Source organism: Dermacentor andersoni, chromosome 9, assembly GCF_023375885.2.
Source record: "Dermacentor andersoni chromosome 9, qqDerAnde1_hic_scaffold, whole genome shotgun sequence".
Classification (NCBI taxonomy): Eukaryota; Metazoa; Arthropoda; class Arachnida; order Ixodida; family Ixodidae; genus Dermacentor; species Dermacentor andersoni.
The window spans coordinates 116,098,101-116,116,890 of record NC_092822.1 but is presented as its reverse complement, the minus strand read 5'-3'; the positions used below and the strand labels follow the sequence as shown (position 1 = coordinate 116,116,890).

Here is an 18,790-nt window from a genome sequence, read left to right as displayed (position 1 = left end):
TAGTTCCTCGAGCAGTCGACACTACCAACTCGAAGAGGATTTATTTTTAACTGCGTCATTCGACAGGGCTCCTTTTCGACAGGGCTCCTTTAAAGCAGAAGAAATGCTGAATGCTTTTTGTTCAGAATTAGCTTCAGATAAAGAAGCCAGTGAAGAGTAAAAACTGCTTTGAAATTTACTATAATTTGAGCAAGTGCGCACCTGAGAATCTCAAAACGTTAGTGGACGTATAATACAAAACACCATCGGCAAGCAGCCGCTTTTCGAGGCATAGTCAATCGTCGACCAAAAGGAAATGCCGAAAATCGTGCCTGAAAATGTCAAATTCAGAGTGGAAGAAGCCAGACGTATGGAAAAAGTAGGGTGCCCTGAATTTTGAAAAGTAGGATTATTATCCTGTGACCAATCTCACAAGCGAGTTCCGCACGAATCTTAAGCCCCATGCAACATGATGAGAATTAGTCACGCACAAAATAGATATCATCAATAAAAATAACGCTATATATAGGGCAGGTATCATGGGCCCTGAATGATAATAAGCATTTGCGATAGAAAATGACCGACATGAAGGGAGGGTGAAGACAATTAACTAGAATTTCAAATTCAAGGAACAGTAGTGTCAGTGTTTAAATTCGCCTTGCGGCAATTTCCGGCTGACACTAGCCTGAGTAAATCATAATCTCTGGAGGATTGATCTCAACAAAACAAGCGATAATTTCTGAAATAGAAATTTTATCTGGGGCTAGAGAATTTTTTTTTAAGAATGTTATGTGTAGATTTGCATTACCAGTCAGGCAATATAAATCTATTGAGGCTGAAAAATTGAATTAAAGTTCCACTGCAATGATGTCAAAGATCTTATGGTTAGGATAGTACTGTAATAGAAAAAACTTCTCGAATATGCTCTCCTCGAAAGCACTACTAGGCGGATATGTTTCGGTATTTGTCTTGGGCATCAAACAGGAGGAGGGAGGAGGAGGAGGGAAAGAGATAAGTAGAAGGCAGGGAGGTTAACCAGAATAACGTCCGGTTGGCTATCCTACACCGAGGGAATGGGAAAGGGGGAAACAAAGATAACAGGGAGAGACAGGAGGGAAGGAAAGAAGGAAATTGCGGTGAGTTCGCTGACGTGTATGGTCTTACAGAAATTGCATTAATAGTCACAGATGGTCGCACAAGCCCGTCGTCCTTAAGAAGCACAATAGCGCCTTCACCGCTTTATGGGCCGACGGGCGATGGGGGCGGTGTTCCAGCAGCACCTGCACAGAAAGCGGCCGATTGTCCAGTTTTTTAAAAGCTTTGGCAAGTTCTTGTCTCTCAGGGGTGTAACGTGGACAATGGCACAGCAGGTGGTCGATGTTTTCTTCGGTGCCACAGACCTCGCATGCTCCACTGTCAGTCACTCCAATTAATGTAGAGTATGCCTTTGTGAAGGCAACTCCTAACCAAAGGCGACAGAGAAGCGTAGCTTCACGTCGAGGAAGTCCGAGTGGAGGTCGGAGTTGCAGGTAGGGGTTTAGTCGATGCAGTCGTGTAAGTCGTAAGTTTGGCGAGTTCCACTCGGTCACTGTGAGACTGCGTGTCAGGTGTCGAAGCTGCCTTGCGGCGTCTGTCCTCGAAAGCGGAATCGGAACGCTGTGCTCTTCATGATGTGCTGTGCGAGCAGCGTTATCGGCGGAATCATTGCCACTGATTCCACAATGGCCAGGTACCCATTGAAAAACGACCTCGTGACCTTTTTGTTGGACATGATGGTAAAGTTTCGCGATTTCGTATGTCAATTAGTCATGGCATGCGTGTCGGAGAACTGACTGCGGGTACTGTAATGCCGGTTTTGAATCACAGAATACAGCCCATTTTCTAGCTCTTTCAGATTCAATGAATTCCAGTGCTCGACGCAGGGCCGTTAGTTCTGCCGCCGTTGAGGTCGTGACATGCGATGTCTTGAAGCGCAGTGTCATTCCTCGCGTTGGTATAACCACGGCACCACCAGAACTGCACGACGTAGTCGATCCATCGGTATAGATGTGCACGTAGTTGCTGTACTTCTCATGCAAAAGAAGTAAGCTCAGCTGTTTTAGAGCAGGGGCCGGTAGGTCTGTCTTGTTCTGTAGTCCTGGAATCATTATATGTACTTGTGGACGGCTCAAACACCACGGAGGAAACGCTGGCTTGGCCACAGGTGCGTACCCTGAAGTAAACGACGCACGATGTGCACTGACAATGCCGCTAAATGTCGAGCAGGGCCTTGCAGCAGTGAGGCTCGTCAAGTGGTGGGAAGGGGTCCTAGCATAATGACTGAGATGCATACGCATTGTGTCAACGGTAATGTGCGTCGTGATTGGGTAATCCTGCGCAAGGGCAATGGCTTCAGCCGTTGATGCACTGCGTGGTAAGCCAAGACATATCTTAAGGGCTTGGGCTTGAATACTCTGAATCGTACGCAGGTTAGTCTTGCAGGTGTTGGATATTGCAGGCAGGCTGTATCGCAGGAATCCAACGAACAACGCCATGTACAGCTGTAACATAGCGTGTACAGATACTCCCCAACTTTTTCCTGCAAGGAACCTGAACAGGTGACAGATAGCAGTCAGCCGCGTTTTCACGTAATTCACGTGCGGAGTCCAAGACAGGTCTCTGTCAATTACGACTCCCAAGAACCTGTGACTTCTGCTGTATGGTATAGGTTGTCCGTTAATAGATACGCCTTAACCAGACATTCGCTTCCTCGTGAATGCCACCATTGCGCACTTCCCGCATGAAATTTCAAGTCCTTGTTCACGAAGGTAGCAAGATGTCATTGTGGCTGCCTTCTGAAGCTGAGCGCGAAGCTGAAGTCGTGTCACACCTGATGCCCAAATGCAGATGTCCGCATAGATGGAAAGTCGTATGGTGCTTGGCAGGTTGTCAACTAATCCACAGAGTGTGAGATTGAAAAGAGTCGGGCTAAGCACTCCGCCTTGGGGGACTCCTCGGCTACCGTAATGCTCGGATGTCGGGCCATTTTCTGTGTTTACATAGAATGGTCTCCTCTGTGAGTAGCTGCACACCCACATATACATCTTACCACCAAGTCCGACGGCTTCTAACCTGCTAAGAATGGCGTCATGGGTGACATTATCATAAGCCCCTTTAACGTCTAGAAACAGAGCAGCAGATAGTCGCTCACAGGCCTTTTGGCGTTGCACAAATGTTATCAAGTCAACAACATTGTCTGTTGACGAACGGCCACGTCTGAATCCGGCCATAGCATCTGGGTAGATTTCATAGTACTCTAAGTACCATTCCAGACGTGTTAAAATCATTCTTTCCATTATTTTTCCGACACAGCTGGCAAGTGCTATCGGACGGTATGAGGAAATCAAACAGGAAGCACTGTTTAGTGGGGACCGGCTACGTTTTAGATCTCGCGCATCGAGGTACACGTCAGTAGAGACTGCAAGTCCGACATGTGAAGTTGCCTGGGACCCGCAAACACTTAAAAATATCACGGCCGTCATCAGAGGGTAGCACACTGCAGTTATTGATACTGCTTGCTTCTTTCGCAGTTGGCAGCTTAAAAGTGTCAAGAGAAGTTGCTGAAGCTATATATACTAGGTTAGCCATCTAGTACTATTTAGCCGGCATAAACATTCAGAGAGGCTGCTAAGTAATCTGTCTATTACATTTTTTACTGCCTCGTCCACTGCGGTTTAAATTGTCTGTGTAATCTGTGTACGTGCATGTGTTGAACGGGGGGGGGGGGGGGGGGGGGAGATTTGGAAGATTTTGGAGGTAACCTTAAGCGGGGTCTTTTTTTTCGTGTGTGCGGAATTGCATGCTTCACATAGATCTACTATTTCTGTCGGTGTTAAAGACGTCATGTTCAATTTCAGACCAAAATATGGAGTAGAAACGTGTTGTCTCGTCATTTCTTTTATTATGTTTTACAATCAAACAGGCAAATTTCACAGCAGCTCAGTAGGACAATGATCCTCACTAGAAGTCTTCACAATCGGACAATGGTCCTACACCGGTCCTCGAAAAGAACAACGTAACTAGCGCTTGTTGTGAGAGAGATTCTAGGTTTCGATATGGCACTGGTATTATGACTTGCTCATTATACAAAAAACGAAGAAAACAAAGAGTGCTAGAGACATATGTAGCCAAATGTCTGCACCTTAGACTATTTCCTAAATGTTTAGCCGAAGCAATATTACACTAAGTAAATGAAAGCAGCAGAGTGGGTTTGAAGTAAAGAGTAAGCGCTTGCCCCGTGCAGCGTGATTATTAGCAGTATTCGTGTATTTTGCGTCATTTCAAATACGAGTACTAGATGCCGTATCATCAGCTTGGCGGCTACTTCAAAGAACAGAGCTAAGCAAGCCGCTTTACTTGGCCCGCTGTACTTTCACCGGCCGTAGTGCACAAAACACAGTTTGTGAAAGTTGCCAACGTTAAAAGAAGAGGTTGGCGATGGCACAGAATGTTTCGATTGCTTTGATCTATGTCTTTGACACCAAAGTCAACAGACAGGATTTACTGCACAAAAGACAACAACGCTTGGCGAGTTGATACTGCATAGTGACAGTATATGAGAGCAGCAAACAAATAGCAACAAGGACAGTCCTTGCCCCACTCTGTCACTGTTTTCGAAGGACTAAGACACAGTCGAACAATGACGGTTGCTGCAGTGTGGTAGCATAGTTCGTTCACTGAAACAGCGCGGGCCTTTCGTGCGGTGGGAAGTGCCTATCACTGAGGCCCGCCATCCTCGTGTCTGAGATTGAAGGAAGCCGCGACAACGTTGATCATGGCCACCACGGTTGCGATGGCGGTCGCCACGTTGGTGAGCAGCTCCACGCGTCTCTGGTGGCACTCTTTCGATAAGTCCAAGAATCCAACGACCACGAGAAGCCCCATTTGTATAACCTGCATGGAAAGGTACAAGGCTTCGTTGAGACTTCAGTGTCATTGCAGTGCCCAATGTTGTGTAAACAAAAGTGCCAGCTGCACGTGACCCGTGCGACTTAATTACTGGCTCGGTTGCGACAAGATTTCGCGAATAGGTAGGCATTTGATGCGAGCAGTTTCTTACCCTGTTTGGGTGTATTTCTATATTTTAACCCCCTATACCCCCACTCTAAGGTGAGAGCATAGCAGGAGGACTACATCAAAGTGCTAGAAATTTCTAAATGTTCCTCTAAACACAGCTTTACCAGCAGAGGACTTCCTAAATTAAAAATAATATACTTGAACGTTTTTTTCAAATATGCTCACTGTGCACGCAGAAAAATGAAGCACAACCGCCAGCGCAGTATCGTACTCAGATATAAAAACGAGAAAGAAAAAGTGGATAGGTGCAAAATATGAACTCTGTAATGTGCTGCACCAAAGGTTCGCCAAGCAAACGACGCACATTGGCTGCTCACAACCAGCCAATATTAAAAGAAGGAAATTAAATACCATAACGGCCAGTATCTAAGAAAACAGAAATAGCCTTAAAATGGAGCAAGTGTGCGCGGATCATTTTGTCCTTAATGTCTAAGTACGCGTCGCGTGGCGGTAATGTAAAGTATAAGTGTAAATTCTGAAGAAACGGAACTGTGGTGTTGTCAGTTTGAAGGCGTATGCCGTGCCTTGATTGCAGCAGATGGTGCACTTTTTTTGTTCCCCTAACTTATGCATGTACAGCTTAGCATCTTCGCAGGTGACGAGCATTTCCTGTTCGTTTTGCACAAATATTCTGCATACTTGATCACAGATTTAATCCGTAAGATCTCGAATTAGGAGCGATTTTTATGATTTAGAATAATGGGAGTGCGTTAAAATGTAACTGCTTCCACGCTTTTCGTATAAACAACTGCCCTGAAAGTGTTAATGGGTGAAAATGTAATGAACAAGTCTGTTCAATTAGTATTCCGAAGCCCACGTTATTTGCAGCAAAGTATGCCAGCCTCGCCCTTGGACCTTCTCTGCAAGAACGCTATCTTGGCTACGCTCGTAGTCTTTTTTTTTTTTAATGCGTATGGTGTAAAAAAGAACAAGACAATATAGATACGCGAACACTTCTATTTTTTAATGAACGGTCGATCCTGAGTTCGAAACAAATTGGTTTCAGATCACAGTGCTCAATATGACAGGCACATATTTACCTTGAAAGCCGTACTCAGTTGGCAGGGCGCCAAATGCAGTATGCGGCATTAGACTCTCTAGACATCTCAAAAGCTTATGATAGTGTTCAGCATGTGGTATTGCACAATCAGCTGCGTAACATTAATTCTCCGAAATGCCTTCAAGTATGGGTCGCAGAAAATTTAAGAAACAGATAACTTTGTTGCTTCCAAAGCGGCATTTCTTCAGCTATATATACGCGCAGGTGTAAAGCTCCCTTTGAAACGTTTATGCCTATTGGTTGCAATGTCTTGAACTTATGGATAAGGTATGATTCTCTGTATTTTCTTTCTCATTCAGAACGGAAATTTGACTGTAAGATGTAGTGTTTAAGTTCATCAAAGTTATGACCTGGTTGGTTGAAATGCTCGGCGATGGCTTCGGGAAGCTTTTTAGCTGTGTCCGCGCGATGTCCCTTTAATCTGACATTCATTGATTGTCCTGTTTCACCGATATATTGTTTCTTACAGAAGGAATATTCAAGCATATAAATCGCATCCGAACTTGTACAAGTGAATCTAGATTTGACTTCATGTGTATAACTATTTGCGGTGCGTTTAATTTTAATGTCACTTTGAAAGTGCCTGCAGGTTTTGCACCTGGGGCGACAACATGCTTTTATTACGGGGGAATGCTGTTGGCTGACTTTTGCGCGCCTAACGTGTCTTTAATGTTCGTGTTTCGGCGATAGGTAACCCTTGGTACATCCGGAAACGCTTTTCTCAGACGCTCGTTACTTGATAATATTGGGTGGTATTTTCGTAGGATGTTGTTTTTGTTTGAGAGTGCATTAGAATATTTTGTTATAAAGACTGGCGGTCCGCCAGATTCTGGTGTAGGCTGTTTGTTAGCTAATTCCGAATGTCTCCCCAATCTTGACGCGACATCATAAGCTCTATCGAGAACGACTTGTAGATAGTTTCTTTCTGCTGGCGTTGTTTTAAGGTCATTTAGGTGGTGAATATAATCGTTATCTTCGCTACAGATTCTTCTTATTCGTTTCGCTTGTCGGACAAAAATTTCTTGCTTGCAGTGTCGCGCGTGATGACTGTTGTAGTAGAAATATTGGTGGAGATCCGTTGGCTTCCGGTAAAGTGTCATTCTCAGTTTTCCGTTTCCATGTAGACCATCCTGTCGAGGAAGTTTATTTGACTAGGAGAGTGCTGAGCATTAAACTTAATACTTGAGTGAAAGCGATTGAAATGGCTAATTAAGTCGGTTAACGCGCTTGTGCCGTGTTCCCATATTATAAGTATGTCGTCGATGTAACGAAGATAGGCGTGGGGTTTCAAAAGGTAGGATTTCAACAGGGTCTGCTTCAAGCTGTCCCATGGAAATTTTCGCATACGTATAGGAGCGAATGATGTTCCCCATGCTAGTGCCGAAAGTTTTAAGGTAGTGAATAGAATTGAATTCGGAACAGTTGAGCGTGAGAACTAACCTAAGGAGCGATAAGTTAACTTCAGGAGCGTGCGCTTGGGGATCGATTGCGAGGGATCTTGAAACGGCTTCAATTCCTTCACTCATGGGAATGTTGGTGTAAATGGCAGAAATATCCAAAGTGACTAGAATAGCGCAGTCGGAAAGGATTTCGTTGGCGTTGATGCCGTAGATAATTCAAAGGAAGTGCGGCGTGTCTTGAACAAAAGATGGGAGGGTAGTGGGGATGTTTGACAGGTTGTGATTTAAGAATTTAGATAGTGACTCGGTAGGTGTGTTGTTATTAGACACAATAGGCCGACCTGAGATTTCTGCTGTAAGCATTGCTTCGACGGGAACTTTGTGTATTTTAGGAAGAAGATAAAAGCAGCCTGCTGCTTTGTTTTGGGGCATCATGAAGCGATATTCAGGTTGCGTGATTAGTTTCCTTGACAGGAGCTCCGCTTTTGTGCTTTGTACAGTATTGCTGTAGTCTGAAGTTGGGTTAGAGTCGAGTTTTCTGTAGTTAGTGTGGTTTCTCAGATGTTTGGAGACCTCATTCTTGCACTTTTCTATAGGCCAGATTACGATACTGCCGCCTTTGTCAGCTGGTTTTATTACAATATCATTCCTTTCTGCAAGTTCCTTAAGGATTTGGTGCCGAGCGGGGGACAAATGTGGCAATGCCGCGCTGACTCTAGAATTTCCTTTGAGATTAGCTTTATGTATAAATACAGGTCTGGGTACTGTTCGGCTTCGGTGTCCACGTGCTAGGTGGTCTAACAGAGCCTCTATCCTGCTTTCCTACGTCTGGATTATCGAAAAAGAATTCCTTGATGCGCATGCGTCTTGAAAACTCTGTTATATCTTCGTGGAGTTCGTATTCGTTTACTGTGTTGTTCGTGGGACAAAACGTTGGACGACGTTTCACGTATAGGGGCTTAGACTCTGAGATATGTCTACTACGTTGCTGCGGTGCTCTGGATCCTCGCCTTTAGCACTGTCGGTGGAGCTATGTGCTATAGGGGTTACATTAGTTTTCGTGGGTGGATCTGCAGCTCTAATACCTTTGTGCTGGTATTTATCTAGCAATTGTTTCTCCGTAGTTTGGACGAATTGTTCAAGTTCTCTTTTTTTTTCGATTCAGATAAATTTATGCTGTCCAGTTGATCAGTAATTATCGGAAGTTGTTCCTTGCAGTATTCTTCGAGAATATCAGTTAAAGAGAGCGATGCATTTTCTAGGAGAGCATTCCACTTCAATAATAGCCTGGAGGGTAAAGAACCAAGGGCACATCTAAACTTATTTCTGAGACCTTTTGGAATTTTCCTCTGTTTAATGCAGCTAGTCTAAGTTTTTAGGTGAAATCTGTAATTTGTTTGTCTGGCGGCGAGTTTGCGAGATTCGAGGAAACTACTACTACTAAATAACGACGTGTGGATAATGGCACAAATACGAATGCCGCAGCGTTGCATCACGGGTGGACGTACCGAACAAACCTGGTTTATGCTCATCACTTCCGTCCCAGTATTGCTGCAAATGGTCACGGGATTCCTAATACTTCTTTGTGCGCGGCACCATTACCTGCAGGCCAATGGAGAGTGATACCAGGATCAGGACGGGTGTGTAGAAGTCGAAGCCTCGTCCCAACTGGAGCACATGCTTGAGTTGCGCCCCATTCGCCGAGAGCAACGCCACGTCGAACAGGCCCTCGGAAACGCTCTTTTTGGCCGCGTACCAGTTGCGGTAGTTCGCTTCCGGATCAGTGACCGGTACGGAAAAAAATGGAGACGGCAGGCCCACCGTTCGGTCCACATTGTCGCCTGCCTGCATATGCGCATCGGTGTCAAAAAGCCATTCTGCTACTTGCCTTCAACAACTAGCCGGTGACTACAACTTCGCCAAAGGGAACACCTTTGTTCCCAAGCGTCGCTTGTAGGCAGGATTGCTGCAGCACTGCGTGACGTGCGTTCGTTCCTGGTACAGTGATGCGCGAAAGCTAGCCCGTCTGTGTTGAGTGCGTCTGATTAAATGGACGTGATCAGCTTTGCAAATCGGTGACCCTAACTTTTGGAGCCATACGGATAATCAATCGGGCAGTGATATTTTCGCCACACTTAGGTACCAGCGACCTTTTCATTGGGCACTTCTTTCCTTTACCCGGCTTTAGGTAGTTTCCTTTGTTTTGTATTTCGCTTTGATTGCCATGAAGCACAACTTCAGGATGAAATAAAATGTAAGCGTTGAGGCCAGTTTCATGCAGATACAAAAAACAAAAAATGCGACTGACAGAGCTTGTTGTCCATGATCCATCGTTCGCACTCTTCAGGTTGGTCAGTTCCTAACGTTACACCTACAAGTACGTTCTTTTAGACTGTATTTGTGCCAGAGCGCGTCGGAAGTAGATGGCCGGCATCCGCTGCCTGTAAGGGTATTTTCCATGCCTAACCCAGCCTAGCCTGCTCCCGCTGGCTTGCTCGTCTTGCCTCTTGGCTATGCTTTACTTGCAGTGTTATCACCCAGTAAAACATCTAGCGCCGTCGTAAGGTCTCGGAGTACCACGCACGCGAAGCGTAGTTCGAGCAGATAATGTTGCTGCGGATTCGTTCAGTAGTGCTACCAGTTGTCAACCAAATTACCATCGTATAGTTTACCAGTTCCACAAAACGTCTAATTACCAAGGAGCATCGTATCATTGAGCTAGAGTTTATGTTTCCTCAAAAGGGTGCACCCTGTCTGAGATCACATTACTTGTGTGCCAGTGCTCGTGCATTTTCAATGCCTCTTCTCGCGTTAAGCTACACGCTCGAGGTCAGAGATTTTCGGCACGCCTTTACAAGTAAACGTGTGCCTGTAGCTGGCCACCTGCTATTCGTTCTCCTTGCAGGACTACGAGATGAACTATAGGCGCAGAGTGGGAGAAAGTGGCTAGAATGTATGATTAGAAGTGAGGACGGGGCCATCACTCAGCCGTGGCTCGCGTTCACAAAGTTCTTTAAACTGACGTTGCGTTATGTAGTATTCGAAAAAATAGCAACGGGCTGATAAAGCGAATGCCATAGTAACATATCAACATTATCGAGACCCACTGATCGCATGATCGATAATTAATTTATTATGTGGCCTATGATCACTGCATCGGGACTGCGTAGGAAATTCATTATCAATTCCGCTACGACGGTATTATCGGCTGCTTTTCTCTACAATATCTAAATTACTATAGGCAGCACATATTTATCGGTAATTCAGACTTTATTGGTGACTGAGTTATCTTGCAGCATGCGTTCTGTGATACTGCGATGAGCTTTCTCCCTGCATATTGCGCTCACCGAAATATCGCTGGCCAGCAATATCAGTAGATAACAAGTATGCGACATATGGGTTTAGGCAAACTGAAAGGAGCTGCATGTTAAACACTGCCCAACCACCCCTTCCTCCGCATGGGCATCTGGCAGTATTATAAGACAGCTGGGAAAGTGAGTGGCTGTTGCATACAAAGAATACAAAAATGAAAATAAAATAATCTTAATTTACCTGCAATTAAACCCAGACTAACGAAAGAAACCTGAGGATTCCAGAATGTTAAGGTGGCATGTAGATTGTGCACTTTCTCGGTAATGCGAGCCTTGTCGCTATGAGTTCCTTGCATGTATAGGCCACCTTGTGCAATTACTGTTTGTCAACATGACGTGCTTCTAAATATGAGCTGGAAGCACATTTCAGAGAATGAAGTATTATGTGTGTGTGGCAAACGTTCAGAAGAAAAGTGTTTTCACACGTTATAGACAGTTAAGATATTTGTTCCTTTGCGACCATCAATGATCCATGTAATTGAACTTTAGAGTTCGTGAGAAGTATCCCCATATATGACTAACTGCAGCAGTACAACAAGGCTGCGCATTCAGAATGCGGTGATGTCCCTACCAAAAGGTGGATTTTTTTTACATATAGATTGTGCACATGGAGAAGTTAGCACTTATGCTCTGGAAAACATCTGCTTGGAAGACCGTGTGACGCTTTAAGCAACGTCAGTATGTCATTTTACTCTTTTAGTGAGGCTGCGAAATCATCTTTTTCGTACCAGCCTGTTTCAATTAACATGCTATTACGTAGCCAAAAAAATATGAAATTCCTGCAGCATGAACTATGGGTCAAAACGCTAGGTCATATAGAAATGAATTCAACAAAAGGGGACACTCGGCGAAAACTGGCAACAAGAAACACGTCATGCCTATTGTTAATCCCATCCATTAGTTGACGCGAGCATCGGAAATAAAGAATGTGAAATTAATTTACAGACGTTTTATTTTTTAAATCTTTCCCACTAAAACTAAAAAGTTTTACGTATGAATGAACTGATACATTGCGACTTATTTTTCTTGCGCTACCTAGCAACAAGCTAACGGCACGCCAGGCGCGACAGATGCATGCGTCATCATCATCAGCAGCAGCCTGCTTAAGCCCACTGCAGGGCAAAGGCCTCTGCCATACTTCTCCAACTACCCCGGTCATGTAGAAATTGTGGCCATGTGGTCCCTGCAAACTTCTTAATCTCATCCGCCCACCTAACTTTCGGCCGCCCCCTGCTACGCTTCCCTTCCCTTGGAATCCAGTCCGTAACCCTTAATGACCATCGACTATCTTCCCTTCTCATTACATGTCCTGCCCATGCCCATTTCTTTGTCTTGATTTCAACTAAGATGTCAATAACTCGTGTTTATTCCTTCACCCAATCTGCTCTTTTCTTATCCCTTAACGTTACACCCATCATTCTTCTTTACATAGCTAGTTGCGTCGTCCTCAATTTAAGTAGAACTCTTTTCGTAAGCCTCCAGGTTTCTGCCCCGTACGTGAGTACTGGTAAGACACAGCTGTTATACACTTTTCTCTTGAGGGATAATGGCAACCTGCTGTTCATGAAATGAGAATGCCTGCCCAACGCACCCCAGCCCATTCTTATTCTTCTGATTATTTCAGTCTCATGATCCGGATCCGCGGTCACTACCTGCCCTAAGTAAATGTATTCCCTTACCACTTCCAGTGCCTCGCCATCTATCGTAAACTGCTGTTCTCTTGCGAGACTGTTAAACATTACCTTAGTTACTGCAGATTAATTTTTAGACCCACTCTTCGGCTTTGGCTCTCCAGGTCAGTGAGCATGCCTTGCGATTGGTCCCCTGAGTTACTAAGCAAGGCAATATCATCGCCGAATCTCAAGTTACTAAGGCATTCTTCATTAACTCTTATCCCCAATTCTTCCCAATCCAGGTCTCTGAATACATCCTGTAAACGCGCTGTGAATAGCATTGGAGAGATCGTATCTCCCTGCCTGACGCCTTTCTTTATTGGGATTTTGTTGCTTTCTTTATGGAGGACTACGATGGCTGTGGAGCCGCTATAGATATCTTTCAGTATTTTTACACACGACTCTTCTGCACCCTGATTCTGTAATGCGTCCATGACTGGTCAGATTTCGATGAATCAAGCGCTTTCTCGTAATCAATGAAAGCTATATATATAAGGGTTGGTTATATTCCGCACATTTCTCTATCACCTGATTGATAGTGTGAATATGGTCTATTGTTGAGTAACCTTTACGGAATCCTGCCTGGTCCTTTGGTTGACAGAATTCTAAAGTGTTCCTTATTCTATTTGTGATTACCTTAGTAAATACTTTGTAGACAACGGACAGTAAGCTGATCGGCCTATAATTTTTCAAGTCTTTGGCGTCCCCTTTTTTATGGATTAGGATTATGTTAGCGTTCTTCCAAGATTCCGGTACGCTCGACGTCATGAGGCATTGTGTATACAGGGTGGCCAGTTTTTCTAGAACAATCTGCCCACCATCCTTCAACAAATCTACTTGCACTTGATCCTCCGCAGCTGCCTTCCTGCTTCGCATAGCTCCCAAAGCTTTCTTTACTTCTTCCGGCGTTACTTGTGGGATTGCAAATTCCTCTAGACTATTCTCTCTTCCATTATCGTCGTGGGTGCCACTGGTACTGTATAAATATCTATAGAACTCCTCAGCCACTTGAACTATCTCATCTATAATAGTAATGATATTGCCGGCTTTGTCTCTTAGCGCATAAATCTGATTCTTGTCAATTCCTAGTTTCTTCTTCACTGCTTTTAGACTTCCTCCGTTCCTGAAAGCATGTTCAATTGTATCCATATTATAGTTCCCTATGCCAGCTGTCTTACGCTTTTTGATTAACTTCGAAAGTTCTGCCAGTTCTGTTCTAGCTGTAAGGTTAGAAGCTTTCATACATGGGCCTTTCTTGATCAGATCTTTCGTCTCCTGCGATAGCTTAGTGGTATCCTGTCTAACGAAGTTACCACCGACTTCTATTGCAGACTCCTTAATGATGCCCATAAGGTTGTCGTTCATTGTTTCAACGCTAAGGTGCTCTTCCTGAGCTAAAGCCGAATGCCTGTCTTGTAGCTTGATCCCGAATTCATCTATTTTCCCTCTTACCGATAACTCATTGATCGGCTTATGTACCGGTTTCTTCCTTTCCCTCCTCAAGTCTAGGCTAATTCTAGTTCTTACCATCCTATGGTCACTGCAGCGCACGTTACCGAGCACGTCCACATCTTGAATGATGCCAGGGTTAGCGCAGAGTATAAAGTTTATTTCATTTCTAGTCTCGTCATTTGGGCTTCTCCACGTCCACTTTCGGCTATCCAACTTGCGGAAGAAGGTATTCATTATCCGCATATTTTTCTGTTCTGCAAAGTCTACTAAGAACTCTCCCCTGATATACCTAGTGCCTATGCCATATTCCCCCACTACCTTGTCTCCAGCCTGCTTCTTGCCTACCTTAGCATTGAAGTCGCCCATCAGTACAGTGTATTTTTTTTTTACCTTACCCATCGCCGATTGCACGCCTTCATAGAAGCTTTCGACTTCCTGGTCATCATGACTGGATGTAGGGTGTACGACTTTAAATTTGTACCTCTTATTAAGTTTCACAACAAGACCTGCCACCCTCTCGTTAATGCTATAGAATTCCTGTGTGTTACCAGCTATATTCCTATTAACCAGGAATCCGATTCCTAGTTCTCCTCTCTCTGCTAAGCCCTGGTAGCACAGGACGTGCCAGCTTTTTAGCACTGTATATACTGCATTTGCCCTCCTGGGTCAAGGTCGATCCAAACAGGACGCGAAGCTTCGGGTGAAAATCGGTTCAGTACACATTGTCACCGGCATCAGCAAGGCTGGTTATGGGAACAGCGATGAAGCGCGACTATGTTTGGAGGGAACAAACATTGGGAAAGAAAAAAGCGTTATTTTTTTTTTTAATTCAAGCGAGACCCAGTTAGATTCATTCAACGAAAATAATATTCCAGGTCAATTTTTTTTTATATTCGTGACTAGTAAAGAAAGTACAAGTTTGTTTAATTTTATTGCTATTAATACATTTTTTTTCAGCGCCCATCGTTACAGGGGGCGATGACGCCGCTATCAATTGCAATGCAATGCAGCTCTTCAAATGTGCAGAAAGGCGCGCTCGTAAAGTTCACCTGTTGAAATACGCCCCTAACACGTTGGGTTGTTTTGCTTGTCGACGTTTGTCTGAATTTGGTGACGCGGGTAGCTTCATCGCTTTTTAACCTGTTCAGTCAAAAGTTGTTAGTTGCGACCGCCAGATGACTGTTTTAGCTGTTTTCGTGCGACTGCGCTGGACTACGGGCTTGGCGTCCGGCGATTGGACCAGCACTCTACACCTAAAGCTATCGTTGACCTCCAAGGAAAGTACGTTCTGTGCACGGGCGCGATTTCGACAGCCGTACGGCTGACCTTTTCCTGCATCGCCTTCCACGCTGAAAGCTCGAAACGCCCATCAAGTCGAATGGTGGGGTATTTGAATATATAGCGCTAAAGGTAGGTCACCAAAACAAGTTTCGCACCTTCTAAAACGAAATGACGTCACTTCTGTTTTTAACGGACATGGCGTCACATTCTTTCTTCCTCCGGAATTGTTCCCTCCTCATACAGATGGCGCTAAGCCTCATGAACCGCCGATGCACTACCGTGTTTGGAACGTATGGGCTCCTATGGAGGCTTCGCTACCAGGTACATTTACTTTGCATGCGTTATGCGCCAGACAGGCCACCGAAATCAGCGAGGCAGGTTGGGCATGTGAAGTTCGCCTGTTCGACGACCCGTCTCTTTTGGATATAGCGTGTTTATTGGACTCCCGTCATATTCTTGTGTTCCTTCTGCACTTCGACCCTGCACCACTGCACTATTTGACTATGGCATGGAGATAAATTTGGTTTGACACTCTGCAACGCATTTCAAGCAATTTTGGCTTTTACGGCACGGAACCGAGACTTGTGACGCAGTTAGCGAAAAACAGCTCGGCCGTCCTGGCGTAGTTAATTTGCGTTAATGACTCGTACTGGGAGACGTTTGCGACGCTTTCTATGAGCCTCAAGATTACTATGACTTATTTCAGTAGTTTTTGCGCACGCTCGCCGTACCCGGCTTTGTGACGCAGTTAGTGAAAAGTACCTCGCTCCTGTGACGCAGTTTCGCAGTACTGACTCTTACCAGGACGAATTTTGGCGCTTTCTCTGACCCACAACATTATTATAACTAAGTTCGTTACTTTTCGAGGTACTTTTCAAGCACAGTGGCCGCGTCCGGCGTTGTGACGCAGTTAGCGAAAAGCAGCTTGGCCGTGTGCAGCGGTTTCGCGTGTACTGAATCTTACTGGGACAAGTTCCTGACCCAATTTCTGACCCACAAAATTATTGTAATTAAATTCGTTACTTTTTAGGATACTTTTGAGGCACGCTCGCGCGCCTGGATTTGTGACGCAGTCTGCAAGAAGTAATCCGGCTGTAGTGGCAGTTAGCTGGCGTGCACAGAATCTTAGTGAGAAATTTTTGACGCTTTATATGGTCCCGCAACATATACCTTATTTCGGTACTCACGCTTGTCGAAGACGCGATGTGTGATTGCCAAGAACGATAACATTGCATCGTGTTGCTTGCGCCGGCAGAACGCACAAAAGATAACGTCGAGGAGCTCAAAAACCAAGAACTTGAAAATTCTGTCTTCTTAACGACTGAAAGCTGGCTTTGCACCCACGCATCTGTCTTGAGTGCGAGTAGAAGACATTCTACGAGCGTCTAGCATGGTCTGGCTGAGAGCCTGTGTTGTAGCCACCTGTGTATATAGCGCACTATCGCGTCCGCTGAGGCCAAGTTGTTTTGGAAACGCGCAGTCGTCCTTGCATTTGTGCCCTTAAAGTGCAGGAAATCATGCCCGGGAATGGGAGGAATGCTTGGAAATGAGATGTTTTCTTCATAATTAATAGTACTGCTTGGAATGAGTCAGGTATTTTCGACGCCATGTATGTAAAAGCGAATTGCTTTTGTTTGCATGTCGCTCATTCAACACGTTCGCACGTTTTTCCTCTACACGCAGTATTTCTATAAGGTCTAAATACCACAATTACATGCTTGTAATTTACTTTTTTCAGCTGATGCCGTCCGGTGGAGCTTCGTACGGGAACTACTGCTGCTTACCTGGTGCCACAACGTTGGATGAACGCACAGAAAGCCCGGGTAGAGCATTTATATAGAGCGAAATAAAAGTTTCCTCATTTCACAAAGCGTTTTGCGTCTACTTTACGAAATTGTACGTGGCACAGATTCGACGGAGGCTTGTAAAGGTCGATCGCAATCGTTTTAATTAAACGATTCCGCAATAAGACCGCGCGCGATTGAGCAGCAGAAGAGAATAAAAAAGCGCAGAGTAGCGCAGCACGTGCCAGCGGTCGTTCAAAATGCACGCGCCCAAAACCGAAACCGGGAGGAGTTTGGTGCGCTTCAGTCAATTCGGCCGCTGGGCTCTACGGGAGTGTCCGCTCTTGTTGAATGTCTCTCTACGGCTAGACCCTTTGACGTTCAGTTTTGGCAATTTGAAAACTTGTGCACCCTATGGGCACCATACAAGCTAATGAAAAACGATGATGACTGGAAAACGTCTAAATTGAGCGGAGCAATCAGTGCCCCGGCTTCAACAGCTACCACTTTCATATATGATGCTCGCGACCCATGACGACGTGCGTGCTCTTGCCTCAGGACGGTAGTGGGAACGATGCTTGTGTTACTGGTGGTAAACAATCGAAGGTATCATTATCGAGACGCCTGATGCTTTCCTGGTGGATACTGAATAAAGGTAAGACTTGGTCAAGAGCTTTAATAGTAATTACTCAAGCCGAGTACTCAAGTAATTACTCAAGAATTTACTCAAGTAATTACTTTAATAGTAATTACTCAAGCCGAGTACTCATGCCGAGTACTCAAGTAATTACTCAAGTAATTACTCAAGCCGAGTAATTTGGGGTTGTTTACGTGAAACAGCCTATTTGCTACAAAATAAAAATTTTTTGTTCTTTCCAACTGCCATGTTATGATACTCTAGGGCCTAACCAAAGCTGGAAAAGAAAACAGAATAAACATGGGTGCCCCGATGCAGCAGCGGAACTTTCTACATCACAGAAGTCAAATGCTGGGGAATATTTCACCAACATTAAACCGAGAGCAAAAGAAGGGCCTCACCTGTTTCGGCGCAGCCTTCACGGATGCCAGTTCAGTCATGTCCATGATTATCAATACAGGCACTAGCCGCGCTTCGTAGCGCAACAGAAAGTGCCAGCGATGACTGCGTCTAGCAGTTAGTCGTCGCAAAGTGCAAGCGATTTTGTGTGGGCGCGATGCCAAAGGTTGTGAACAGGTCGAAACAATGTACCGTTTATATTTCTGCTATTGTTTACGGGGCACAGATCACTACCGCGTCACGCTCTTGGCATGCCCGCTATGTTATGCGATCACTCGCACATGCACGGGAGATAACGTCTTCTCTGGGGCCTGCGCAAACACTGAGGATGTGAGCCACTTGTACGTACGGTGAAGGCCGAATCGCTGTCGTTCAAACGCCGAAAATAAGCATTTTGTTATCGGTTGCCTAAACACGCACTGCATTATAGCTGTATCTAAGCCTTCCTTCGGAACCTTGCTCTTATCTACGGTAGGTGCCGTTCGAAATTATCGCTGTTATCGGCAAAATGATACGAGCTGTATAGTTGGGCCTGCTGATGACATTTCAACTGCATCGCTTCCGCAGTCGCTTTTGCTTGCTCTCACAGTGGCATCGCACACACAGTCATTAAATCTTTGTTTTTTAACGTCATTAGCG

At 44.9% G+C, this 18,790-nt stretch overlaps 1 protein-coding gene across 1 annotated transcript; it reads right to left on the bottom strand.

Annotated features, from left to right (window-relative positions):
• Positions 1-4,649: 4,649 nt before the first annotated feature.
• LOC126529630 (ninjurin-1-like) lies at positions 4,650-18,557 on the bottom strand. The gene is made up of 3 exons (XM_050177146.3): positions 18,154-18,557; positions 9,157-9,399; positions 4,650-4,911 (listed from the first exon to the last, which is right to left on the bottom strand). The coding sequence occupies exons 1-3, from the start codon at positions 18,196-18,198 to the stop codon at positions 4,735-4,737; spliced, it is 465 nt and encodes a 154-aa protein (XP_050033103.1). The 5' UTR covers positions 18,199-18,557; the 3' UTR covers positions 4,650-4,734.
• Between the last annotated feature and the right edge of the window lie 233 nt (positions 18,558-18,790).

Bases quoted from the DNA above. Each gene is read 5' to 3' on its own strand.
- LOC126529630 (XM_050177146.3), bottom strand. From the start codon at position 18,198: ATGGACATGACTGAACTGGCATCCGTGAAGGCTGCGCCGAAACAG. The intron at 9,400-18,153 runs GTGAGGCCCTTC...GCGCATATGCAG, and splicing joins TGAAGGCTGCGCCGAAACAG to GCAGGCGACAATGTGGACCG. The intron at 4,912-9,156 runs GTAATGGTGCCG...CTTTCCATGCAG, and splicing joins CACTCTCCATTGGCCTGCAG to GTTATACAAATGGGGCTTCT.